General features: G+C 35.7%; 1 protein-coding gene across 7 annotated transcripts in view; it reads left to right on the top strand.

Annotated features, from left to right (window-relative positions):
• The window catches only part of ADCK1 (aarF domain containing kinase 1), a 192523-nt gene that overhangs the window by 132662 nt on the left and 38092 nt on the right, over positions 1–21769 (top strand). For all 7 annotated transcript variants that reach the window (XM_051977503.1, XM_051977505.1, XM_051977504.1 and 4 more), the window contains 2 exons: positions 2342–2500; positions 17448–17606. In XM_051977503.1, the coding sequence (XP_051833463.1) occupies positions 2342–2500; positions 17448–17606 (318 nt within the window). The remainder of the gene's footprint in view (positions 1–2341; positions 2501–17447; positions 17607–21769) is intronic.

Below are 21769 nucleotides of genomic sequence, written 5' to 3'. Positions count from 1 at the left end.
TTCCCTTCTTCTGTAAATGAAGAACTAGAGACTCAGAGAGATTAAATGATTTGTTCAGTAGTAGGAAGTTTGTTACCACAAACCAGAAGTTTTGACTCCCTATCAAGTATGCTTTTTACTCACATTAGTGAAGAAGATTTCTTAGTAACTTCTCTGCTTATATAATATCATCTTTCTCTTACAAGTATCCCAGAGGAAGCAGAGGATGGGAGATCAAAGAGCATCTCCTCTCCAGACAGAGAAACTATAGAAGAAGTATAGCTGAGGATGTTCAGTGAGTCAAGGTTATAGATGAGAACCAAAATGGAGCCTTCTGGCTTTTAGCCCAGAGCTCTCTGTAAGACTTGGCTGAGCTGTGGAGCAGGGATGATGGGGGCCACTTGTATTCTCCAAGCTGATTCTTAGTGAATGGAGATGACATGTGATTCTATACCTCGGGCCGGGAATTTTAGAGTTATACAGACTAGCAGAGATATAATTCATCCTGTCTGATTATTATCCAAGGCCACACGTACTCATCAGCACTTTATGATCACATTACTAAGGAGAGGGATGCTAATATCATGAAACAATAGATAATGATAAATTACTCATATGATGAGATAATATACAGTTGTGGATAATCCAGAAATAATTTTTCTATTTCAATTACATATAAACCCAGTTTAACCAACAAGCATTTATTTGATGTTCAGTCATTTCAGTCATGTCCAACTCTTTGTGACCCCATTTGAGATTTTCCTGGCAAAGATTCAGGAGTAGTTTGCGATTTACTTCTCTAGTTCATTTTATAGATGAGGAAACTGAGACAAAAAAGGTTAAGTGACTTGCCCAGGGTTACACATTCAGTAAGTGTCTGGGGCCGGGTTTCAACTTAGCTATTTATATGAATGTATGTGAATGTAAATATGTATATATGGAGAAAGAGAAAGAGAGAGATGAATGTATAAAAAATAAATATGTACACATTATTTCAAACTGTATTAAAATGTAAGTTGGTTGGAGTCAGGGATTGTTTTATTACTGTCTTTACATTCCTAATACTTAACATGATTGCTGACAAGTTGAGGGTGCTAAATAAATGCTGAGTGGATGGGTGGCAGAGTGGATGGACTGGCCTGGAGTCAAGAAAATCTAAGCTGAAATCTGACCTCAGACACTTAGTAGCTTTGTGATCCTGGGCAAGTCCCTTAACTGCTTTTGCCTCAGTTTCTTCATCTGTAAAATGAGCTAGAAAAGGAAATAGCAAACCATTTCAGTATCTTTACCAAGAAACTCCAAAAAGGTTCATAAAGAGTCAAATGTAACTTAAAATGACTGAACAACAACAAAACACATGTATATATTTATGTATAGAAAATATATATGCTGAATATATACATATATATTTATACACAGAATATATATAATGTGTATATACATACATATAAAATGAATTCAAGTTTTGATAAAGAGACCACTAACATTTATGGGAACTTAAAAAAGCTTCATATAGAAGGTGATATTTGAACTGAATCTGGGGAAAACCAGGAATTCCAAACAGGAGAATGAAATCTGACCTGAGAGACAGTCAATACAAAGGTGTGTGAAAATTAGCATATAGGTCAGATTGTAGAGTACTTGGAGAGGGAGTCATGTGCAAGAACTCTGGAAAGATGGGATGGGGCCAGATTGTGAAGAAGTTTTAAATACAAACGAGAACTTTATATTTGATCCTAAAGGTGTCATTTTGACAATGTGAAGAACCGAGGAGTCAGGAAAAGCATGAGGCAAGGTAGTCAGGCAGGAGACGTTGCAGTGATCTGAGCAGGGGGCCACGAGGGCCTGAATTAGGGCCCTCTCCACACGGAGTAGGAGTGGAGAGAAGGAGACGTGCTGGAGATGCTGTGAAAGGAGAAACAACAAGATTTGGCGATGGGTTGGAATATGGGAGGAATGGGAAGAAAGAGGCAAAAATGATTCCAAGGGCGTGAGCCTAGGGGAGTGGAAAGTGGTAACTTTGGCAGTAACAGGGAAATTCAGTAGAGAGAAAGATAATTATGTTTTAAGCTTAAGTTGTCTATAGGACATTCAGTTTGAAATGGTGATATGGGGCTGGGTCTCAGGAGTTATCACTTTACAGATAATAAAGACCTGGCCCTCTTCTTTGTCTCTAGCTCCGACTGTCTCCCAAAAAGGAGCCCATGTAATTGGATAGAGCCAAGGAATCCTAGGTGGTCCCAGATAACACCTGTGAGAGAAGGGGAATTGTTGATGATGATTCCTTTGTTTTAGGGTGTTTATACAGCTTGAATTGGGCCACCCTTTCACTCCTTTCATCCTTCTTTCTCCCTCTGGACAGATCCAGGACCTATTTCAGAGTTTTGAGGATACCCCACTCGGGGCTGCCTCCCTTGCCCAGGTCCACAAGGCTGTGCTGTATGATGGGAGAACTGTGGCAGTGAAGGTCCAGCACCCAAAGGTACAAGCCCAGAGCTCCAAGGACATTTTGCTCATGGAGGTGAGATTCATTTTTCTTTCTCCTTCCAATCATGCAAGTTTACTGATAAATAAGATATAAAGTGTTTTGTTTGTTTGTTTTTATTTAATAGAAGCCCCCAATTATATGTAAAGATAATTTTTGTCATTCATTTTTTGAAAGATTTTGAGTTTCAAATTTCTCCCCTCCTTTTCCCCTTTATTTTCCCCCTCCCCAAGATGGCAAGTAATCCGATATAGGTTATACATGTGTGATCATGTATAACACATTTCCACATTGTGTTGTGCAAGAAACAGAATAAAAGGAAAAAAAAACATGGAAACAAAACTCCCCCAAAGTGAAAATAGTATGCTTTGATCTTCACTTCATCAGTTATTTCTCTGGATGTGGATAGCATTTTCCATTTGTCTTTTGGAATTGTAATAAAATGAGAAGTTAATGCTGAGCAGCAGTCAGGGCCTAGGATATAGTGAGAAAAATGAAGGGAAGAAAGAAGAAAATTAAGGTTAGCTATGGTAATTATTCCTGCCTACATAAAGCACCAGGGACTCTGGAGGTATATGCTAAAGTTTATACCTGCATTCGAGTGATACTTATTATATTTCTAAAGGGGGTGTTTACTTGAGTTGTAATAATTTATGTTGTGAGAATGTTTTGGTTAAAAAAAGATGCATAAATTGAATATACTTAAAAGAAATTATTATCAAAATATATCTTATTTAAAGACTCATACTTTATTTTTACTTTATTTTTCTTGAGGGTTTTTTTGAGGAAATCTGTGGGGTTTTTTTTGCAACATGACTTTTATAGAAATGATTTGCATAATTTCATATATGCCTTCTCAGTAGTGTGGGGTGGAGAAGGAGGAACGAAGAGAATCTGGAACTCAAAGTTTTAAAAACAAATGTTAAAAAAAATTGTTTTACATGTAACAGGGAAAAATTACATCTCTCTCTTTATGTATATAAGAATCAGTCCCTAATTTATCTTTTTTGTCAGTCCATATATAATTAAGTTCAGTACAGTTAACATTCATTAAAACATTTACCATGCCAAGGCAACATTCCAGGAATGGGGAATGCAGACACTTTCCTAACCTCCTTCTCCCCAAACCTAGTACTTTTTTCTCAGAAAACTTATTTTAGTTCCTCAAATATCATAAAATCTCAAAATTTAAAGAGACTTCAAAGATCATCTAGTCTCCCTGTTTCTGATTTAAAATTCTCCCTACAACATTCCTGATAAGTGGGCATCCAACTTCTAGTTGAATTATTAATGAATCGATTTATTATTTATTTATTTTCAAATTTAACAAATAAGCATATCGTTTATTGTTTGTTTAAACTTTATTTTATTTAAATTCTATTAATGATTACTTTTTCAACTACCTTGCTAAGTTAGCTAGGTATGCAAAGCATACAATATAAAAAAAACAAAAGTAACTGCTGTCCTCAAGGACAGATGGATGATGAGTTAGTGAATGAGATTAAAAAGAGATTATTGAGGTAGGAGAAGAACTGGGACAGAACAGTGTCATGAAAACCCAGAAAGAACAGTAACTGAGAAGAAAGAGGTCAATCATGTCAACTGCTTTAGAGAGGCCAGTAAGACTGAGGATTAAGGAAAGGTCATTAGAGTTGGCAATTAAGAGATTATTGGTAATCTCAGAGACTTTTACACTTTTTTTCCTTTTTAGTTTCCACTTTTAATTGATAAGGAGAAGACAGATATAGGGCAACAGAGAGCAACAATGATAAGATCTAGTTAGGTTTGTTTTGTTTTGAGATGGATGAACTACTTTTGCTTTATATGTAATCATCCAAACTTATACACCTGGAAATAACTCCTTTAAAAATTTTATTTTTAACATTTGTTTAAAAAAATTTTTGAGTTCCAAATTCTCTCCTTCCAAAACCCTCCTCCCATTAAGAAAGCAAGAAATGTGATATCAGTTATCTATGTGAAGTCATGCAGAACTTAACCTGGAAATTAATCTTGAGAAAAATCCTATTGGAGATCCCATATTTAGCGATTTACCTTTTGCTATAGGGATCTCCCTTAATTTACTGTGATGTTCCAGCATCATTCTCACAGCAGGATGAGAAGAATGATCTCCAAAGAGATTGTAAAGGAACAAAGTTTGTCGATGTAATTGTCATTATGACCTTCACTCCTTTCTCTCTCTCTCTTTCCTTTCCCCTCTCTCTGCCACTTCCTTTCTACTTCCTACCCTTCTCCATTCCCTCATGTTTGTTTCTTTCCTTCTTGTTCTCATTTCTTTCCTTCTTCCATTTATTCATTCATTCATTCAGTGTGTAATTATTGAACTCCTGCTATCTGAATAGCACTCTGGTTAAATCCTTTGGGTCACAGGAAAGGTAATTAAGATCTGGTCCCTGTTTTTCTGGAGCCCACATTTCAGCTGGGGAGAACAGACATACAAAGATATCGAACAGTTAAATAATAATACAATCAGTCTGTGATTGAGTGTTCAAGAAAATGGTACTGATTTTTAAGTATGTTCAATAGGAGTGTAGATAAGGAGATAACTATGGTTTACTGCAGTTGTGGGAAGAATTCTGTGAAGGGATGGGACTTAGGTTAGAGCTTTAAGGAGAAGAATTTTTTTTTAGAGTGATTTAACCAATTTGCTAGCTTTATATTTTGTTTATTTTGTGAGGCAATTGGAGTTAAGTGACTTGCCCCAGGATCACACTGCTAGTGTCAAATGTCTGAGACCAAATTTGAATTTAAGTCCTCCTTGATTTCACGGTTGGTGCTCTATCTATTGTACCACCTAGCCAAGAGGAGGACATTTATATAGGCAGGGAGAAGGACATAGGGTGAGGGAAGCAAGTTAAAAGGGAATAAGGTGGAGAATAGAATGAACAAAATCTTGGAATTAGATTGAGCATGAGTCATTCAGGGAACAGGGAACTAGCTAAAGTAAAGGGCCTATATTTGGGAATTGTAGATAATAAAGACTTAACACCATAAAAAAATTAATCATCATCATCATAGTTGATGGATATTTTTCATAAGTATGATCAGGGTGAATATTTATAATCAATTACAATCAAAATTACAAAAGATTAAATAGATAATTTGAATTTTATAAAATTGAAAAATTTACTAGAACAAAAGCAATGCAGGGAGAGTAAGGATGTATTGGGGGGAAATCTTGCTTTAAACATCTCTGTTAATGGCATATTATCCAAGATATACAAGGAATTGACATAAACATAGATAATCAAAAGCTATTTCCCAGTGGATAAGTGGTCAAAATATATGAACAAAGTTTTTAAAGAAGAATACAAACTATTATTACTCATATGAAAGATTTCTCCAAACTGCTAACAGTTAAGATGTCACAGGTGAAATTCTGAGAAACAAAGTTTGGGGCATGATAAATTGATTTATTAATTAGACTAGAAAACAATCAATAAACCAAGGTCAGTGATATCTCTTGGTGATCAAAGACCCCCAAACAAGTGTTCCAGACCACCTTAAATTCAGGTATCTTCCTTCTGATAGTACATCCTTGCGATTTCCCCTGATAAGCAAAGTTAATTCAGATTGGTGATTTTAATAAGAATGTAGGTTAAGAGTTCTTAACTCTTCCTCATTATTTCATCTTCCTTGAAAAGTTTCTCTTTGTTAACATTAACAAGGAAATATTACAAATTAATATCAATAATCTAATGATACATCATTAAAATTAATTTTCCTCAAAGAGAAATGCTCAAAACAACTCTGATATTTCACATCAGACCCAATATTTGATAAAGGTGACAAAAGATGGAAAAAAAATTGAGAAATGATCTGCTAATATCGTTTGTTGGTGAAACTATTTTGGAAAAATATTTGGAAACATACCAGAAATATTATTAAAATGTCCATAACCACTGACCAAGATAGAGAACTGATTTTGGGGTTAGAAAAACTGGCTTCAAATTCTTTCTTCTACTTCTCTCTGTGTGACCTTGGACAAGCTGCTTTAAACTCTGTCAGCCTCAGTTTTTCTCATTTGTAAAATGATGTAGTTGAACTACAAGACATCTCTGGAGTTGATAATACTTCAAAGCAAGTTTTCTGTTTGTATCAAAGGGCATAGACATTTTTCAGTTATTCATATCCTCTGTGTGTGTATGTGTGTGTGTGTGTCTGTTTCTGTCTTTGTCTCTCGCCCTCTGTCTCTATGTCTGTCTCTCTGTCTGTTTCTCTGTATCTCTTTCTCTCTGTCTCTGTCTCTCTGTCTGTCTGTCTCTCTCTCTCTTTCTGTCTCTGTCTCTGTCTGTCTCTGTCTGTCTCTCTGTCTCTCTCCCCCTCCATCTCTCTGTCTCTCTCCCTCTCCCTCCCTCCCTCCCTCTCTCTCCTTCCCTCTCTTCCTCTCTCTCTCAATCTTTCTGTCTCTCTCTCTCTCCCCCTCCCTCCCTCTTTCCCTCCCTCTCTTTCTCTCTCTCTCTTTCTCTCTGTCTCTCTCTGTCTCTGTCTTTGTCTCTTTCTCTCTCTGTCTCTCTCTGTTTCTCTCTCCCTCCCTCCCTCCCTCTCTCTCTCTCTCTCTCTCTCTCTCTCTCTCTCTCCTCTCTCTCTCTCTCTTTCCCCATAATGCCAAAGGGCTTTCCAGAGTGGTTGGCCTAATTCACAATCCTACCAGCACCATTACTATGTCTCTTCCAGCTCCAACTCATTTTATGATTTCATGGTATATATATGCCAAAAAGATTATTGAGCAAAGAAAGAACTGGTAGCAGAGTAGTTGCCTGTTCACTGGTGGAACATGTAAGAAATTCAAATATGAAAAATGCCGAGAAGCATGGAGCACTTATGGTGAAGTAATATACATTGTGAAATAAGAAAAAAAATTGATTAAGGCAATGTAAACAGAAAGATTAAAGACAACCAACAAGACAAAACAATGCTGTAGAACTATAATGGCCAAGCCTGGCTCTGCAGCAGAGTTGGAAAATTCACTCTTCTTTGCAGAGCTAGGGTAATCATGGGTGTGGAATATTGTGCTTACTCTTAAATAGGTTTAATGGATCAGTTCATTTTGTTGATCTACCTTTTTTTCTTTTTAATATTTGTTAGAAGGGATGACTTGCTGGATGGCTGAGGAAGGGCTATATTTGGGGAAGAATGGGATGTGAAAAAAAAGAGCTATCAATAAAAAAGAGATTTAAAAAAAGCATTTGTTAGGCTTCTTTATGTAAACTAGGGCCAGAATGGGGAGGATAGTAAATACCAGAATGGGGAAATCAGACATAGTTTTTTAGGCAGTGGGGAACCATTGAAGTTTTTTGGTAGGGTAGGAACATGATGAAAGTAGTCCATTAGGATGATTAATGTGGTTGTGATGTGTAAGATGGATTGGAGGGAGTAGACATTGGGAACTGGAAGCCAGTTAGAAAGCTATTTATTACTGTAGTTCAGATACAAGGTGATGAGGGCTTGGACAAAGGTGGAGACAAAGAGGATGGAGTAAAAGGAATAGTTTTGAGAGATATTTTGAAAGAATTGACAGCACTTGTTGACTGATTACAGGGCATGAGGAAAGGAAGGAGTCAGAGATACATGACTTTAGTTTGAGACAATGGAAGAACAGTAACAAGGTTGACAATGACATAATTATTTATCCCCATATCTGGCTGACCCTGGTGGGAGGGGTGATGGGAGGGAGGTGAAAGGGAGGATTCCATTTGTCTGGGCTATGTTTACTGGCTTTCTTGACTTCTTGCCTTTCTTATATTGCTTTGATAAGGAAGAATTTGCCTAGATATTCCTAATATTGAAATTGGGAAAGGACTTAGAGAAGGGCCATGTAGTCTAAACCCTTTAGCTTACAGATGAGAAGGCTGAGGTTCAAAGAAGTTCCCTTTTATTTTACCTGAATACTGGGGTTCTTCCAGAGTGTTTGGAGAGGAAACCCCTCCCCCCCCATTTGATGGTTTCTATGGGAATCTGTAGACAGTGATTTTGCAGATTCTACAGAGTCATCAGAGTCCCTGGTAGGACATGTTGGGCACGCTAGGGGTGAGAGAAAGGTGGTAGAACTGGAGCTCGTCCTGTACCAGCTGTCTTTCTCTAAGCTTTGGGTACAGAAGGCACTTTTCTCTGTGCTAAGCTCAGGGACTTCTGAATAATGGACAGTTAAGGACAACGGCAATAATAGCAGTAATAACTGTCTGGCATCTCTTCCTCCCTGAGATAAGCATCCACACTTTGGCAGTCGTATCCCCAAGCGAGGTGTGTCTGGAGTACAGAGCAGCTCCTTCTCCCCAAGGCACAGCAGAAGTGGGTCGGAGCCAGGCCCTGGCCCCAGCCCAGTCTGGAGGGGCAGCTGAAGGCCTAGATGAGGTTGGGGGTTACCTGGTTACCAGAGGAGAGCCCTCTGCTCCCAACAGCCCTAGGAAGGGAAGGCAGAGTGGGACAGTGCAAGGAGCCAGAATACCTGAGTTGTAATTCTGTTTCTGATGTTTCACCCCCTGTAAGAAATGGAAACCACAGGAAATAATTAAATATGAAAAACCAATCCTAAATAGCATTTTTTAGGCAAGTTATTTTGCCTCTTAGCCTCAGTTCCTTCAGCTATAAAATGAAGAAGTTGGAATAGATGACCATGAAGATCACTTCCAAGCTCCTGGACCTTTGGTTCTGTGAGCCTGTAAATAGTGCAAATATTGTCATTCCCATTTTATAGATAAGGAAACAAAGGCTCAGAGAGATTAAGTGTTTATTTAGAGTTATATAGCTATTAACTATTAGAACTGGAACTCATCTCAGATCTTTGGGTTCTAAAACCTCTCCAAGACTTTTTTGATCTATTGCTCTGTCTTTTAATGGAGATAACCTGTGATATTATTATGGAACAATTATTTACTCACTGTAAACCAGGAGTTTTTCCAGTTGCAAATTTGCTTTCATCTTTAATAAAGGATAAAATTGTGTGCATTATCAAAGAATTGTTTTAAAATAAATTTACTTATTATTTATTGTCATGCATACCTATATTATATACCCATATAATTTGTGTTGCATAAAAATTTCTTGGAGGGAAAGAGGTCATGAGTGGAAAAAGTTTAAGAAGCCCTAACACAGCCCAAGTGACTCCCTATTGGAACACTATCATTTGTAATTACAACTTCAAACAATATATTTCAAAAATCACTATTTTCAAGGGAGTGTCACTAAGCAGTGTCTCCACAGGGGCTTCTTTCCTGCTGCCTGAAATGCGAGTTCATCCTCATTTGATAAAATAAACCAGGATTTTTTAAGCCTTTTTTCATCTTTAAACTGAACTGAAATGTGCCTCCCATCAACTCTAGAAGAAAAACAGTCTGATGGAAATCATATCATCGATGTGTGACTAATGAGTAGGAAAGAAAGAAAAAGACTAATTTGTACCAAAAATATTTATAGTAGCTTGTATGTATTAGTGACAAAAAAATTAAAAAAGAAGGATATGGCCATCAATTGGGAATGGGAAAAAAGATTATGAATTTGGTAGATACTATTGTGCTGATTTTAGAGAAACCTGGGAAGACTCATATGAACTGATGCAGAGTAAAGTGAGCAGAACAAGGAGAACGGTATTTATAATAACAATGACATTGTAAAGACAAATCATTTTGATAGACTTAATTAACAATTCTGATCGATTCAATGGTCATTATCACTGATGATGGACCCATACTCCTCATAGTTTATGTACTTGTGGTATGGAATAAGGCATATATTTTTGAACATTAATTATAAGAATTTGAGTTTTTTGACCATGTATATTTTTGAAAGTGTTTTGTTTTTCTTTTGAAGAAGGATAGGGAAGAGGAAGAAAAAACAAATACTTAATTGAAAAATTAAATAAAATGAAGGTTTAAAAAAAGCCAAACAAAAGTAACAAGGAATAGGCTTAAGCTGCTTTAAAAGATGCTGATATTTTAAAAGAAGCACTCCACTCATTTCTTTATTTGATGAGAAAGATCTTTTTGAGCAATTCAGATAGTTGACAACTCTCTTGTTAGTATGAAATCCTGACCCTTGCGTTGTTGTAGAGAGGATATAGGCATATAGGTATTATTTAGTGATGACTTTCTATGGAAGAGAAGGGCAATCAATGATCATTTTTAAGGCTTTCTCATCTTCTTTTGTATGTGTGGTTATTAACTTTTTTTGTGTACTATGGAGACTTTGGATAGTCTAGTGAAACTTATACACTCTTTCTCAGAATAATGATTTTTAAATTCTTAAAATAAAATGTATAAGTTACAGCCAATTATGTTGAAATAAGTTATAAATTTTTTTTAAAAACGTATTCACAAAGCCATCCTCAGAATAATACACTATGACCAAGTAGGATTTATACCAGAAATGCAGGGCTGCTTCAATATCAGAAAAACTATTAGCATAATTGACTATATTAATAAACTAACAAAAATCATATTATTATCTCAATAAATACAGAAAAGGCATTTGATAAAATCTAACACTTATTTCTATTAAAAACACTAGGAAATATAGGAATAAATGGACTTTTCCTTAAAATGATCAGTAGCATCTAGTTAAAACCATCAGCAAACATCAGATGTAATCGGAACAAACTAGAACCGTTCCCAGTAAGGTCAGAGGTGAAACAAGTTGCCTAATATCACTATTACCATTCAATATTGTATTAGAAATGTTACCTTTGCCAATAAGAAAAGAAAAAGAGATGAAAGGAACTAGAATAAATAATAAGGAAATCAAATTATTATTTTTTGCAGATGATATGATAGTATACTTAGAGAACCCTAGAGAATCAACTGAAAAACTACTAGAAACAATTTACAACGTTAGCAAAGTTGCGGGATACAAAATAAATTCATGTAAATCATCAGCATTTTTGTATATAATCAACAAAGTTCAACAGCAAGATATATAAAGGGAAATTTCATTTAAAATAACTGTCAGTTCCTAAAATATTTGGGAATCTATCTGCTAAGGGAAAGCAAGGAACTATATGAGCAAAACTGCAAAACACTTTCGACACAAATAAAGTCAGATCTAAACAATTGGAAAAATATCAAGTGTTCTTGAATAGGTTGAGCGAATATAATAAAAATTACAATGCTATTTAAACTAATCTATTTATTTAGTTCTATACCAGTCAAACTCCCAATAAATTATTTTACAGATCTAGAAAAAATAATAAGTTCATCTGGAAGAATAAAACTTCAAAAATTTCAAGGGAATTAATGAAAAATGCAAATGAAGGTGGCCTAGATGTGCCTGATCTAAAACTATATTATAAAGCAGCAGTCACCAAAATCATTTGGTCCTAACTAAGAAATAGACTAGTTGATCAGTGGAATAGATTAGGTTCACAGACAAAATAGTCAATAACTATAGCAATCTAGTGTTTGACAAACCCAAAGTCCCCAGCTTTTGGGATAAGAACTCACTATTTGATAAAAACCTGGGAAAATTAGAAACTAGTATGCATAAAGTAGGCATAGATCCATACCTAACACCATACACCAAGATAAGGTTGAAATGGGTTCATGATCTAGACATAAAGAATGAGATTATAAATAAATTAGTAGAACATAGGATAGTTTACCTCTCAGTCCTGTGGAGGAGGAAGGAATTGTGATCAAAGAAGAACTAGAGATCATTATTGATCACAGTATAGATAATTTTGATTATATTAAGTTAAAAAAGTTTTTTGTACATACAAAACTAATGCAGACAAGATTAGAAGGAAAGCAATAAACTGGGCAAACATTTTTGCATTCAAGAGTTCTGATAAAGGCCTCATTTCTAAAATATATAGAGAATTGACTCTAATTTATAAGAATTCAAGCCATTCTCCAGTTGATAAATGGCCAAAGGATATAAACAGATAATTTTCAGATGAAGAAATTGAAACTATTTCTAGCTATATGAAAAGATGCTCCAAGTCATTATTAATCAGAGAAATGCAAATTAAGATAACTCTGAGATACCACTATACACCTTAGTCAAATTGGCTAAGATGACAGGTAAAGATAATGACAAATGGTGGAGGGGATGCAAGAAAACTGGGACACTGATACATTGTTGGTGGAACTGTGAACAGATCCAACCATTCTGGAGAACAGTTTGGAACTATGCTCATACCCTTTGATCCAGCAGTGTTTCTACTGGGCTTATATCCCAAAGAGAAAGGAGAGAAAGGGACCCACATATGCAAAAATGTTTGTGGCAGCCCTTTTTATAGTGGCAAGAAAGTAGAAACTGAATGGGTGCCCATCAGTTGGGGAATGGTGAATAAGTTATGGTATATGAATGTTATGGAATATTATTGTTTTTTAAGAAATGATCAGCAGGAGGATTTCAGAGAGGGCTGGAGAGACTTACATGAACTGATGCTGAGTGAAATGAGCAGAACCAGGAGATCACTGTACACAGCAATGGCAAGATTAAATGATGATCAGTTGTGATGGACATGGTTCTTTGAAATAATGAGGTGATTCAGACCAGTTCCAAGGATCTTGTCTTGTTTTATTTTTTGTTTGTTTGTTTTGCTGAGTCAATTGGAGTTAAGTGACTTGGCTAGAGTCACACAGCCAGGAAATGTTAAGCATCTGAAGCCAGATTTGGACTCAGGTCCTCCTGACTTTAGGGCTGGTGCTCTATCCACTGCACCACTTAGCTGCCCCTCCAGTGCTGTTGTGATGAAGAGAGCCATCTACACCCAGAAAGGACTGTGGGAATTGGGTGTGGTTCACCATAGCATTTTCACTCTTTTTGTTGTTGTTTGCTTGCATTTTGTTTTCTTTCTCATTTTTTTCCTTTTTGATTTTTCTTTGCAGCAAGATAATTGTATAAATATTGTATGCATATCCATGTTTAACATATATTGGATTACTTGCCATCTAGGGGAAAGGTTTAGGGGAAGGGGGAGAAAAATTGGAATGCAAAGTTTTGCAAGGGTCAATGTTGAAAAATTATTCATGTATATGTTTTGAAAATAAAAAATTTAATAAAAATAATTTTAAAAAATAAAATTTGAAAAACTGAAACTAAAAAACAAAATAAAAAAAAAGTGTTCCCAGAACCCAGGTTAAGAACCTTTGCTTTAAAAGTTCAAATTCCTGGATTATTTCCAGAGTACCTTATTTATCTCTAAATGAATAGCTACCCTATAAGATTGGCCAGGAGCTAGTTCTTGGCCATTACTATCTCATCTACTCCTCTGTCACATTTTTGGACTTCATGGTGTTTCCTGCCTGTGTAAGGTAGTGTGGGGCACAAATCCTATTACTATCATCTTGAGTCTTCCCCTTATAATCTTGTTCTTGACCAGTGCTAAGAACACGTGTCCTAGTTACTTTTGAGTCATGAGTAGGACAGCTCCTTTGCATCCTTTGCATTTATGCAGTGCCTCCTTTGTGCTAGGCCTTGGTCCTTTCAACAACCCTGGAAGGTTAAGTGGCTTGTCCAGCATCATAAGCAAGTAAATGTCTGAGGTAAAATTGTAACTCATGGTTTCCAGACTTCAGGCCCAGCAGTTCTACCTTCTAAACCACCTAACTCCTTAGCATTATAAAACATTTCAGGGTTTGCAAAGCACTTTACAAATATTATCTCATTTGATTCTCACAACCCTGTGAGGTAGCTGCTGTAATCATCTGCCTTTTATAGAGCTTAAGTGACTTTCCCAGAGCCATACAGCTGATAAGGGGCAAAATGGAATTTTAACTCAGGTCTTCATGGCTGCAAGTCCAGTGCTCTGTTGCCGAGGTACTTCTTAATATCACTTAATATCAAATTAACATCACTGCTAATGACTAAGCCCCCTTTCCCTGGAATACTTAACTTAGTGGGGAAAAAATCATATTTGACATGCTCTTTGTATAACCCAACTTCCCAGATTTCTGTACTGTATTGTGCTCAGAACTTAGGACCCAAGAGTCGAGATTGAGTCCATTCCTTAATGCTGTCAGGGCCACAGCAAAAGTATCTCTAAAAAATATAAAACCATGACAACCATGCTTTCAGTTTCTTTAAAAAGCATTTTTAGCTGATGGTTGTAATTTGGGTTGTAATATTATGATTGTAATTTTGCCCAATGTTTAGATGAGATAGTAGGTATTTACAAAAAACAAAAAACAAACAAAAAAAAAGGATGTGTAAAAAAAAAGGTACTTGGGTCATATTTGAATTGATATATTTTCTAGTGACTAATTTTAGATTTGTGTGGATCTTAATTATTGCTTGCTATTTGAATGTATGTGTCTCCTATACTTAATGTTTTTTTCTCCCATGGGTCTTAATAGTATCTGACACATGATTGTTTCTTAATAAATATTTCTTGATTGATTGAATGGTATCCTCACCCCTGTCTATACAAAAGACTTAGTGACATTTTGAGGCTAAGAGTACTGAAACTGAGTCAGGAGACCTGAATTTGAATCTTACCTCTTATACTTGTTACCTGTGTAATTGTGGATTTAATTTCCCTGAGACTTATTTTCCTCATCAGTTAAATGAACAACATCCCTTGCATCCCTCTCTCATAGGGTTCTTTGAAGAGTAAATCAGATAATGTATAAAAAGGAATTTGTAAACTCTAAAGAAAATCAAGCTTTTATTATTAGTATATGATTCATAAACTAGCCTTTGGAATCACATCAGAAAAAGAAAAGTTACTTTTCAGAGATTCTACCATCTTGTCCCAGAGCTTTGAAAGAGAATGATTGAGTTTGAGTATTTGGTTATTATCTGACTGAGTTATACTAAGTTTGACGGGAAAGAGTGCAGTGGGAAGGAAGCATACCATAATAAAAGTAGTATAGATGGTATGTAAAGTTAGGGAAAGACATTTGGGGAAGATGAGTCAAAGTAGCCCCATGCTATGTTTATTAAATGCCTCTGGAACTGAATTGAAAGTTAGATGAACTGCTAAATCAAACACAAGCAGAGCATATGTATTAGACAACTAGAGGAGATGAAGGAAAGAGAATGAAAGAGAACCCCAGGCTATATTATTGCTCTTTGGAGAATGTCAGAACTATTCCCAGGGTATTATGGTATTATTATTTTGGGTTTTTTGGTCTTTTGAGAAGCAGTTGGGGTGAGTTGCTCAGGGTCACACAGCTAGTAAGTGTGAAGTGTCTGAGGCTGGATTTGAACTCCCAACTCCAGGGTGGATGCTGTGTCCACTACACCATTTAACTGCCCCAGGGATTATAGTATTAATAGAAGAGGGGTTGGAAGTCCCTTCATTCTGTCCTTCCTTGACTTTCACAGATCTGTGCATTAATTTCTTCCTCTAACTGACTTGCTGTGCATTGTAGACATTTAGGTCCCTTCACTGTAGTTTCTCAGAATTTTCTTATTTCAGAAGGACATAATTTTTGAGTAAAGATAATTCATAAATAGGAGGAGGTACAACTCAACAGAGAGGAAACTCTCATTTCCCAAATGATAAATGAATATATGATATGAATAGGCAGTTTTCAGAAGAAGAAATCTATAATCATATAAAAATGCTCTAACTCATTAATAATTAGAGAAATTCAAATTAAAACAACTCTGAGGTTCCACCTTATGCACATCAAATTGGCCAACAAACAGAAAACAAAAATGACAGATGCAGGAGGGAATGTGAAAAAAATAGAAACACTAATGCATTGTTGACAGAGTTGTCAATTGATCTAACTGGAACTATGGACAAAGGATTATAAAAACAATGTGCAAAATTTTTGACCCAGCAATACTGCTAGAGAGTCTGTTTTCCAAAGAGATGAAAGAAAAAGGAAAATTACCCATATGTACAAAAATATTTATAGCAGCTCCTTTTGTGATGGCAAAGAATTAGAATTTATGAAAGAGATGTTCATAAATTGGGGAATAGCTAAACAAGTTGTGTTATTTGAGTGTAATTGAATACTATTGTGCTGTAAGAAATGATGAGAAGGGTGATTTCAGAAAAGCCTGAGAGGAGTTATATAAATTGACACAAAGTGAAGTGAGCAGAACCAGTAGAATTATACATGCTAACAATATTGTGCAATGACCAACTTTGAAATACTTAGCTACTCTGACTAACACAATGATTCACAACAATTCTAAAGGACCCATGTTGAAATATTCTGTCTGCCTCCCAAAGAGAGGACTGATGAACTGTGAGTGCATACTAAAGCACATTTTTTCTGCTTTTTTCACTATCTTTACTTTTTCCTCTTTTTTATTGCAACATGGTTAATATAAAATATGTTTTGCATGACTTCACATGTGAAAAGGACATCATAGTCCTTGCCTTCTCAGTAGATGAGGTAAGGACTAGAGGGAAGGAGAGAATTTTGGAACTTAAAATTTTAAAATTAAGATTATATATATATATATATATATATATATATATATATAGAGAGAGAGAGAGAGAGAGAGAGAGAGAGAGAGAGAGAGAGATAGATGTACACATATATATACCTGAAATCCTGACCACACAGGTTTGTTGAAAGATTTAAATGAAAGAGCTCACATAAAGCACTTTGTAAATTTATATAAAAATATATATAAATCACTTGTTATAATTATAAGATATATAATCCTGGTTAAGTTATCTCTCTGTGCTAGATCCTGAGTTCACAAAGAAGCTCAGTTTCCTCATCTGTACAATTAGACTCAGCAATAAAATCCTTGTCTTTCCCAACTTTTTCAAAAAAAGCTTCTATGTTGTTGTTGTTGTTTTTTAATAGAATTTGGTAAAAAGATTTTGTTATACAAAGTCAAGATTTTGGATATGGTCTAAAGTACAAAAAGAAGTCTTTCTAGCACTCATTCCCCATTTTTTAATTTTTTATTTTCCCATTACTTTTCCCTTTCAGTATGATGAGTGAGTTATCCTAGAGTTAAGTCCAGACAGAGGGCAGAAGCAAAAGAGAGAGAGCTCTTTTTTCTGGTTGGGAGAGGATGGACTGGCTAACAATGATTTCTTGGATTTCAGGTGCTTGTTGGGGCCGTGAAGCAGCTATTTCCTGAATTTGAGTTCATGTGGCTGGTGGATGAGGCAAAGAAGAACTTGCCTCTGGAATTAGACTTCCTCAATGAAGGGAGGAATGCAGAGAAAGTGGCCAAAATGCTTAAACGCTTTGAATTCTTAAAGGTATGAATGAGGGAGGGGATGGGTACCAAGTAGTGTGTAGCCATCTCATGGTGAATTAGCTATTGACTTCCCCCTAAGTAGAGTCACTCATCCTGTCTTGGCGTCAATTTTCCCATTTGTGCAATGGAGATTATATAACTTTGATGCATTCTCCTTTAGACAATGAATAAATTAATAACTTGAGAAGGAGATTTGAGTTCTTGTAGAAAAGACTCTAAATCAGAGTTCTTAGCCATTTTGTATCACAATCCCTTTCAGCAACCCTTGCTTAGAATGTTCCCTATATCTGAAATCATTTTTTTTTTTTTTGGCCCTCTTTACCTGACAAATTCAAACTTACATGTTAAATTCCTATCCATATGTTAAAGGTCATATGAAATACCACCTTTCCCCTTTATCCCCTGGTCAGCAACAACTTTCCCCCCACATCTCATATTTGTACTTGGTTTTAAGCTACTCTATTGCATTTATTATATACTATTGTACTTTTTACAATTTTAATTTTTATTTTGATACAATTAGAAAAGGTGACACATTCAGTCCTGATATCTAAATTAATATGAAAAGCAAATATTAAGTCTGTGGTAAAATGGGGGGCAATTAGATGTTTCGGTGGATAGAGTGCTGGGCCTAGAGACACTTTCTTGAGTTCAGATCTGGTCTAAAACACTTACTAGCTGTGTGATCCTGGGCAAGTCACTTAACCTTGTTTTTCTTGGTTTCTGTATTTATAAAATGAACTGGAGAAGGAAATGGCAAACCACTAGTATCTTTGCCAAGAAAGCCCCCAAAATGGGGCCATTAAGAGTCAGACATAACTGAAATAGCTGAAGAATAACAGCATGTAAGGTACTGTGCTAGACCCTGGGGACACTGACAAAAATGAAATAAAGCTTAACCTCTAAGAGTTTAATATTCATTCCTAGGAGTGTGAGGTGTTGAGGAATAGAGATGACTTGAAAAGTTCTTAAGCAGAAGTTGGGGTTTAACCTGAGTCTTAAAGGAAGCCATTCTTGTAATTATTAACTTGGATAAGTTGGCTTAAGAAAATGAAGAAAGATCTATTTTTTTCTGGAGTATGGTATCAGAAAACTGCTTTATGAGAAATAGCAGTTTTGGAGATGGTCTTTATTTCTCACCAAGACCATTCAGAAGTGGTGACAATCATCTAAGAGGCATATGTACTTCCTGTTTGAAAAGCCTTCAGAGCTGAAAAATCCAGACCTATACTGATTATCATCTGGGAGAAGGAAGTTTAATTACTTAGGAGCTGGATTCCACTTTTTTCTTGAGGTTGTGTGTGCATTTTGAAAGAAACACTGAAAGTACTTCTACCAGGGAAGAATTCAGATTGCTTTGTGTGCTCTGGGCTAGGAATGTCCAGATGTCCTCTCTCCGGTGGGTTGATAACCACCAGTCTGTTTGGCTGCCCTTACTTTGGCTGCTTGTGTGGATAGAAATATTGAATTCTTCTCATCCATCCAAATCCAGACAATTGGACAGAACCCCTGAGAAGCAGCCCTGAAATCACCATAGGTCAGCTAAAAACTGGTTTCCACAAAAACACACACCTTGGAGCAAGCAGGGTGCCCATCAGAGCTGTTACTAGGAGACTGACAAGTAGAACCTTCTACTGTCCCCATGGAAACAGCCAATCACATTCCAGCTGGGGCCAAAAAGCCATAACTGTACTGATGATGTAATTATAATAATAGTACTGCTTAAGGGAAAAAAAACAAGGATGCCAAATGGATAAATAATTAATCTACTGACTTAAACTGTTGCTTCCAAAACATGCACACTACCCAAAGATGGTAGTGAAATTCAGCTCCTGAGTAATTAATTTTGCCTAAGCACATAACAAGTGGGAAGTGAATTTTGTGCTGTGAACCCAGTTGAGCTCTTAAAGCCGGAGATAAATTGTTTTTATATACTGGCTTCACATTGAAACATCTGTGAGTAATTAAGCCTCAGCAAAGAGTTTACCTCTCGGTGTGTGAGACGTCTTCCCATGCTTATGTTGGGCTTAATAACTGCCTTAGTTCAGTGCAATAAATCTCAGAGTTACACACACCTTTCAAATGCAGGGATGGTACAAGTTGCTTAAGAGGAAGTTGAGCAAAATGGTTACAATATGGGCAGTTAATATGGATCTAGTCTACAATGGGGGACTACAGTTTGGGACTGGCAGAGGATGATGGCTAGAGAATTGGGGGATGAGAAGGCTTATTATCACTCTAGAATTTGGACAGAATAAGAGATTTGTGAAGGAGAAACCAAGGTGACCATTCCATAGTTGGGGGTGGGGTGGGAATAAGAGGCAATTCTTGGCAAATATCTGGATTTCCAGAATATTGTTTATAGCAAATTTTTGTCAGCTACCCAAAAAGATTGCAGTAATCTTGAGAGAATTTTCTAAATTAATTTTCATTCACCTTAATTTAACAACAACAAAAATCAATAGAAGCCAGAAGGCATTTTTGAAAGGAAGGCCAACTATGGGGAAATAAATGAAAAAATAATGAGTAGTATAGCTCTCAAAAAGTTGAGAATCTCAGGTCTTTGTTATGGTATTGGACATTTTTGAAATCACTAAACATTTCATATGTCTCTCTTTGTTAAGAAGGCAGATCTTCATGGAGAGTCCTAAATTCCTTGAAAGTGAATTTCTAATAAGACTTTTGGAAGGCATGCGAATTCTGCAAATTTAGATCCTTTTTCATTCCATATGTTCATAGGGACTATTTGTGCTTGACTTGTGGTAGAGCTTTCTGGGCTCATATTGGTTTGATTAGCCAGGTGTACTGTACCTTGACCCCAATATAGTGATGTCATTTTGTTCCTTTTCAAGAATGAAAAACAACAAATTCACTACTAATATAGCTGTGAACTGGTTCAACCATCTCGGGAAATTATTTCTAATTATACAAGAAAAGTTACAAAATTGTTCCTGCTTATTTATTTGATGATTCTTTTACTAGATTGTACCTCAAGGAGGTTATTGACAGACTGACGATCTCTGTCTACACAATGTATTCATTAATAATAATTTGATTTGTAGTAGCAAAAAGTTAGAAACAAAATGGTATACTTAACACTTAGAGCAGAGTTTCTTAACTGGGTCCACTGACACCAAGGTAGCTGTGAATAGATTTCAGATGGTCTCTAAAGTTAGGTATTCAAAAAAAATTCATCTTTATTTTCATCATAATTGATTTCCTTTATGTTTTGCATGATTTCACATGTATAATTGATTTTACATTTCTTGCCTTCTCAATATAGGAGAAAGGGATAGAAGGGGTGGAGAGGATTTGGAACTCAAATTTTAAAAAGATAAATGTTAAAAATTAATAAATAATAAAGTTTTTTAAAAACCCTATAATTTGTTTCTTTTGTAAACCTATGTATTATAGTACTCGTTAAAAGCATTTATCTGAGGAATCTGTAGGCTTTACCATCTTATTGCCAGAGAGTTCCATGACACAAGAGCTTTAGAACTTTTCGCTTATAGAATAAACAAACAGATTGAGAAATATAAATATAGTAGAATATTACTATGCTCATAAGAAATAGTGAAAATCTCAGTTAGTGAGTTTAGAAAAATATGAAAAAACTTAAAGGGAGAAAGATGTTATCCACCTTCAGAGAATCAGAGGGCAATTAAGCATAGTTCATTCTTACATAGATATATATGAACATGTATATATATATGTGTGTGTGTGTGTGTGTGTGTGTGTGTGTGTACATATATACATATAATGTAAAAATATATATATAATATCCATACTTAATTGTAGCTTCTTAGGAGGTAAGGAAAGAAAAGGGGGGGAAAAAGAATAAAATAAAACGTGCACAACAGAGACCAAAAGAAAACTTGCAAGAAGGCAAAAAAAAAAAAAAAAAAAGACAGTCCTGAACACAATGTGTATCTTTTATTATATAGACTTTCTTCAAATGGAAATTGTTTATATTTTGAATCCTCTCTTATGTTTTGCTATACATATGGAAATATTTTTTCTTTTTCTAGCTTTAAATTTGAGCTTTAAATAAATTAAACAACAACAACAACAAAGAAATAGGGAAAATGAAGAATTCAGGAAAAACATATTGGCTGTGGGCATGAGGGGGAATTTTTTAATCCCTAGTACTGCAGGTAACTTTCT

Source organism: Antechinus flavipes, chromosome 2, assembly GCF_016432865.1.
Source record: "Antechinus flavipes isolate AdamAnt ecotype Samford, QLD, Australia chromosome 2, AdamAnt_v2, whole genome shotgun sequence".
Taxonomy (NCBI): Eukaryota; Metazoa; Chordata; class Mammalia; order Dasyuromorphia; family Dasyuridae; genus Antechinus; species Antechinus flavipes.
The sequence above is the reverse complement of the archived record's forward strand: the minus strand, read 5'-3'. Positions and strand labels throughout refer to the sequence as shown.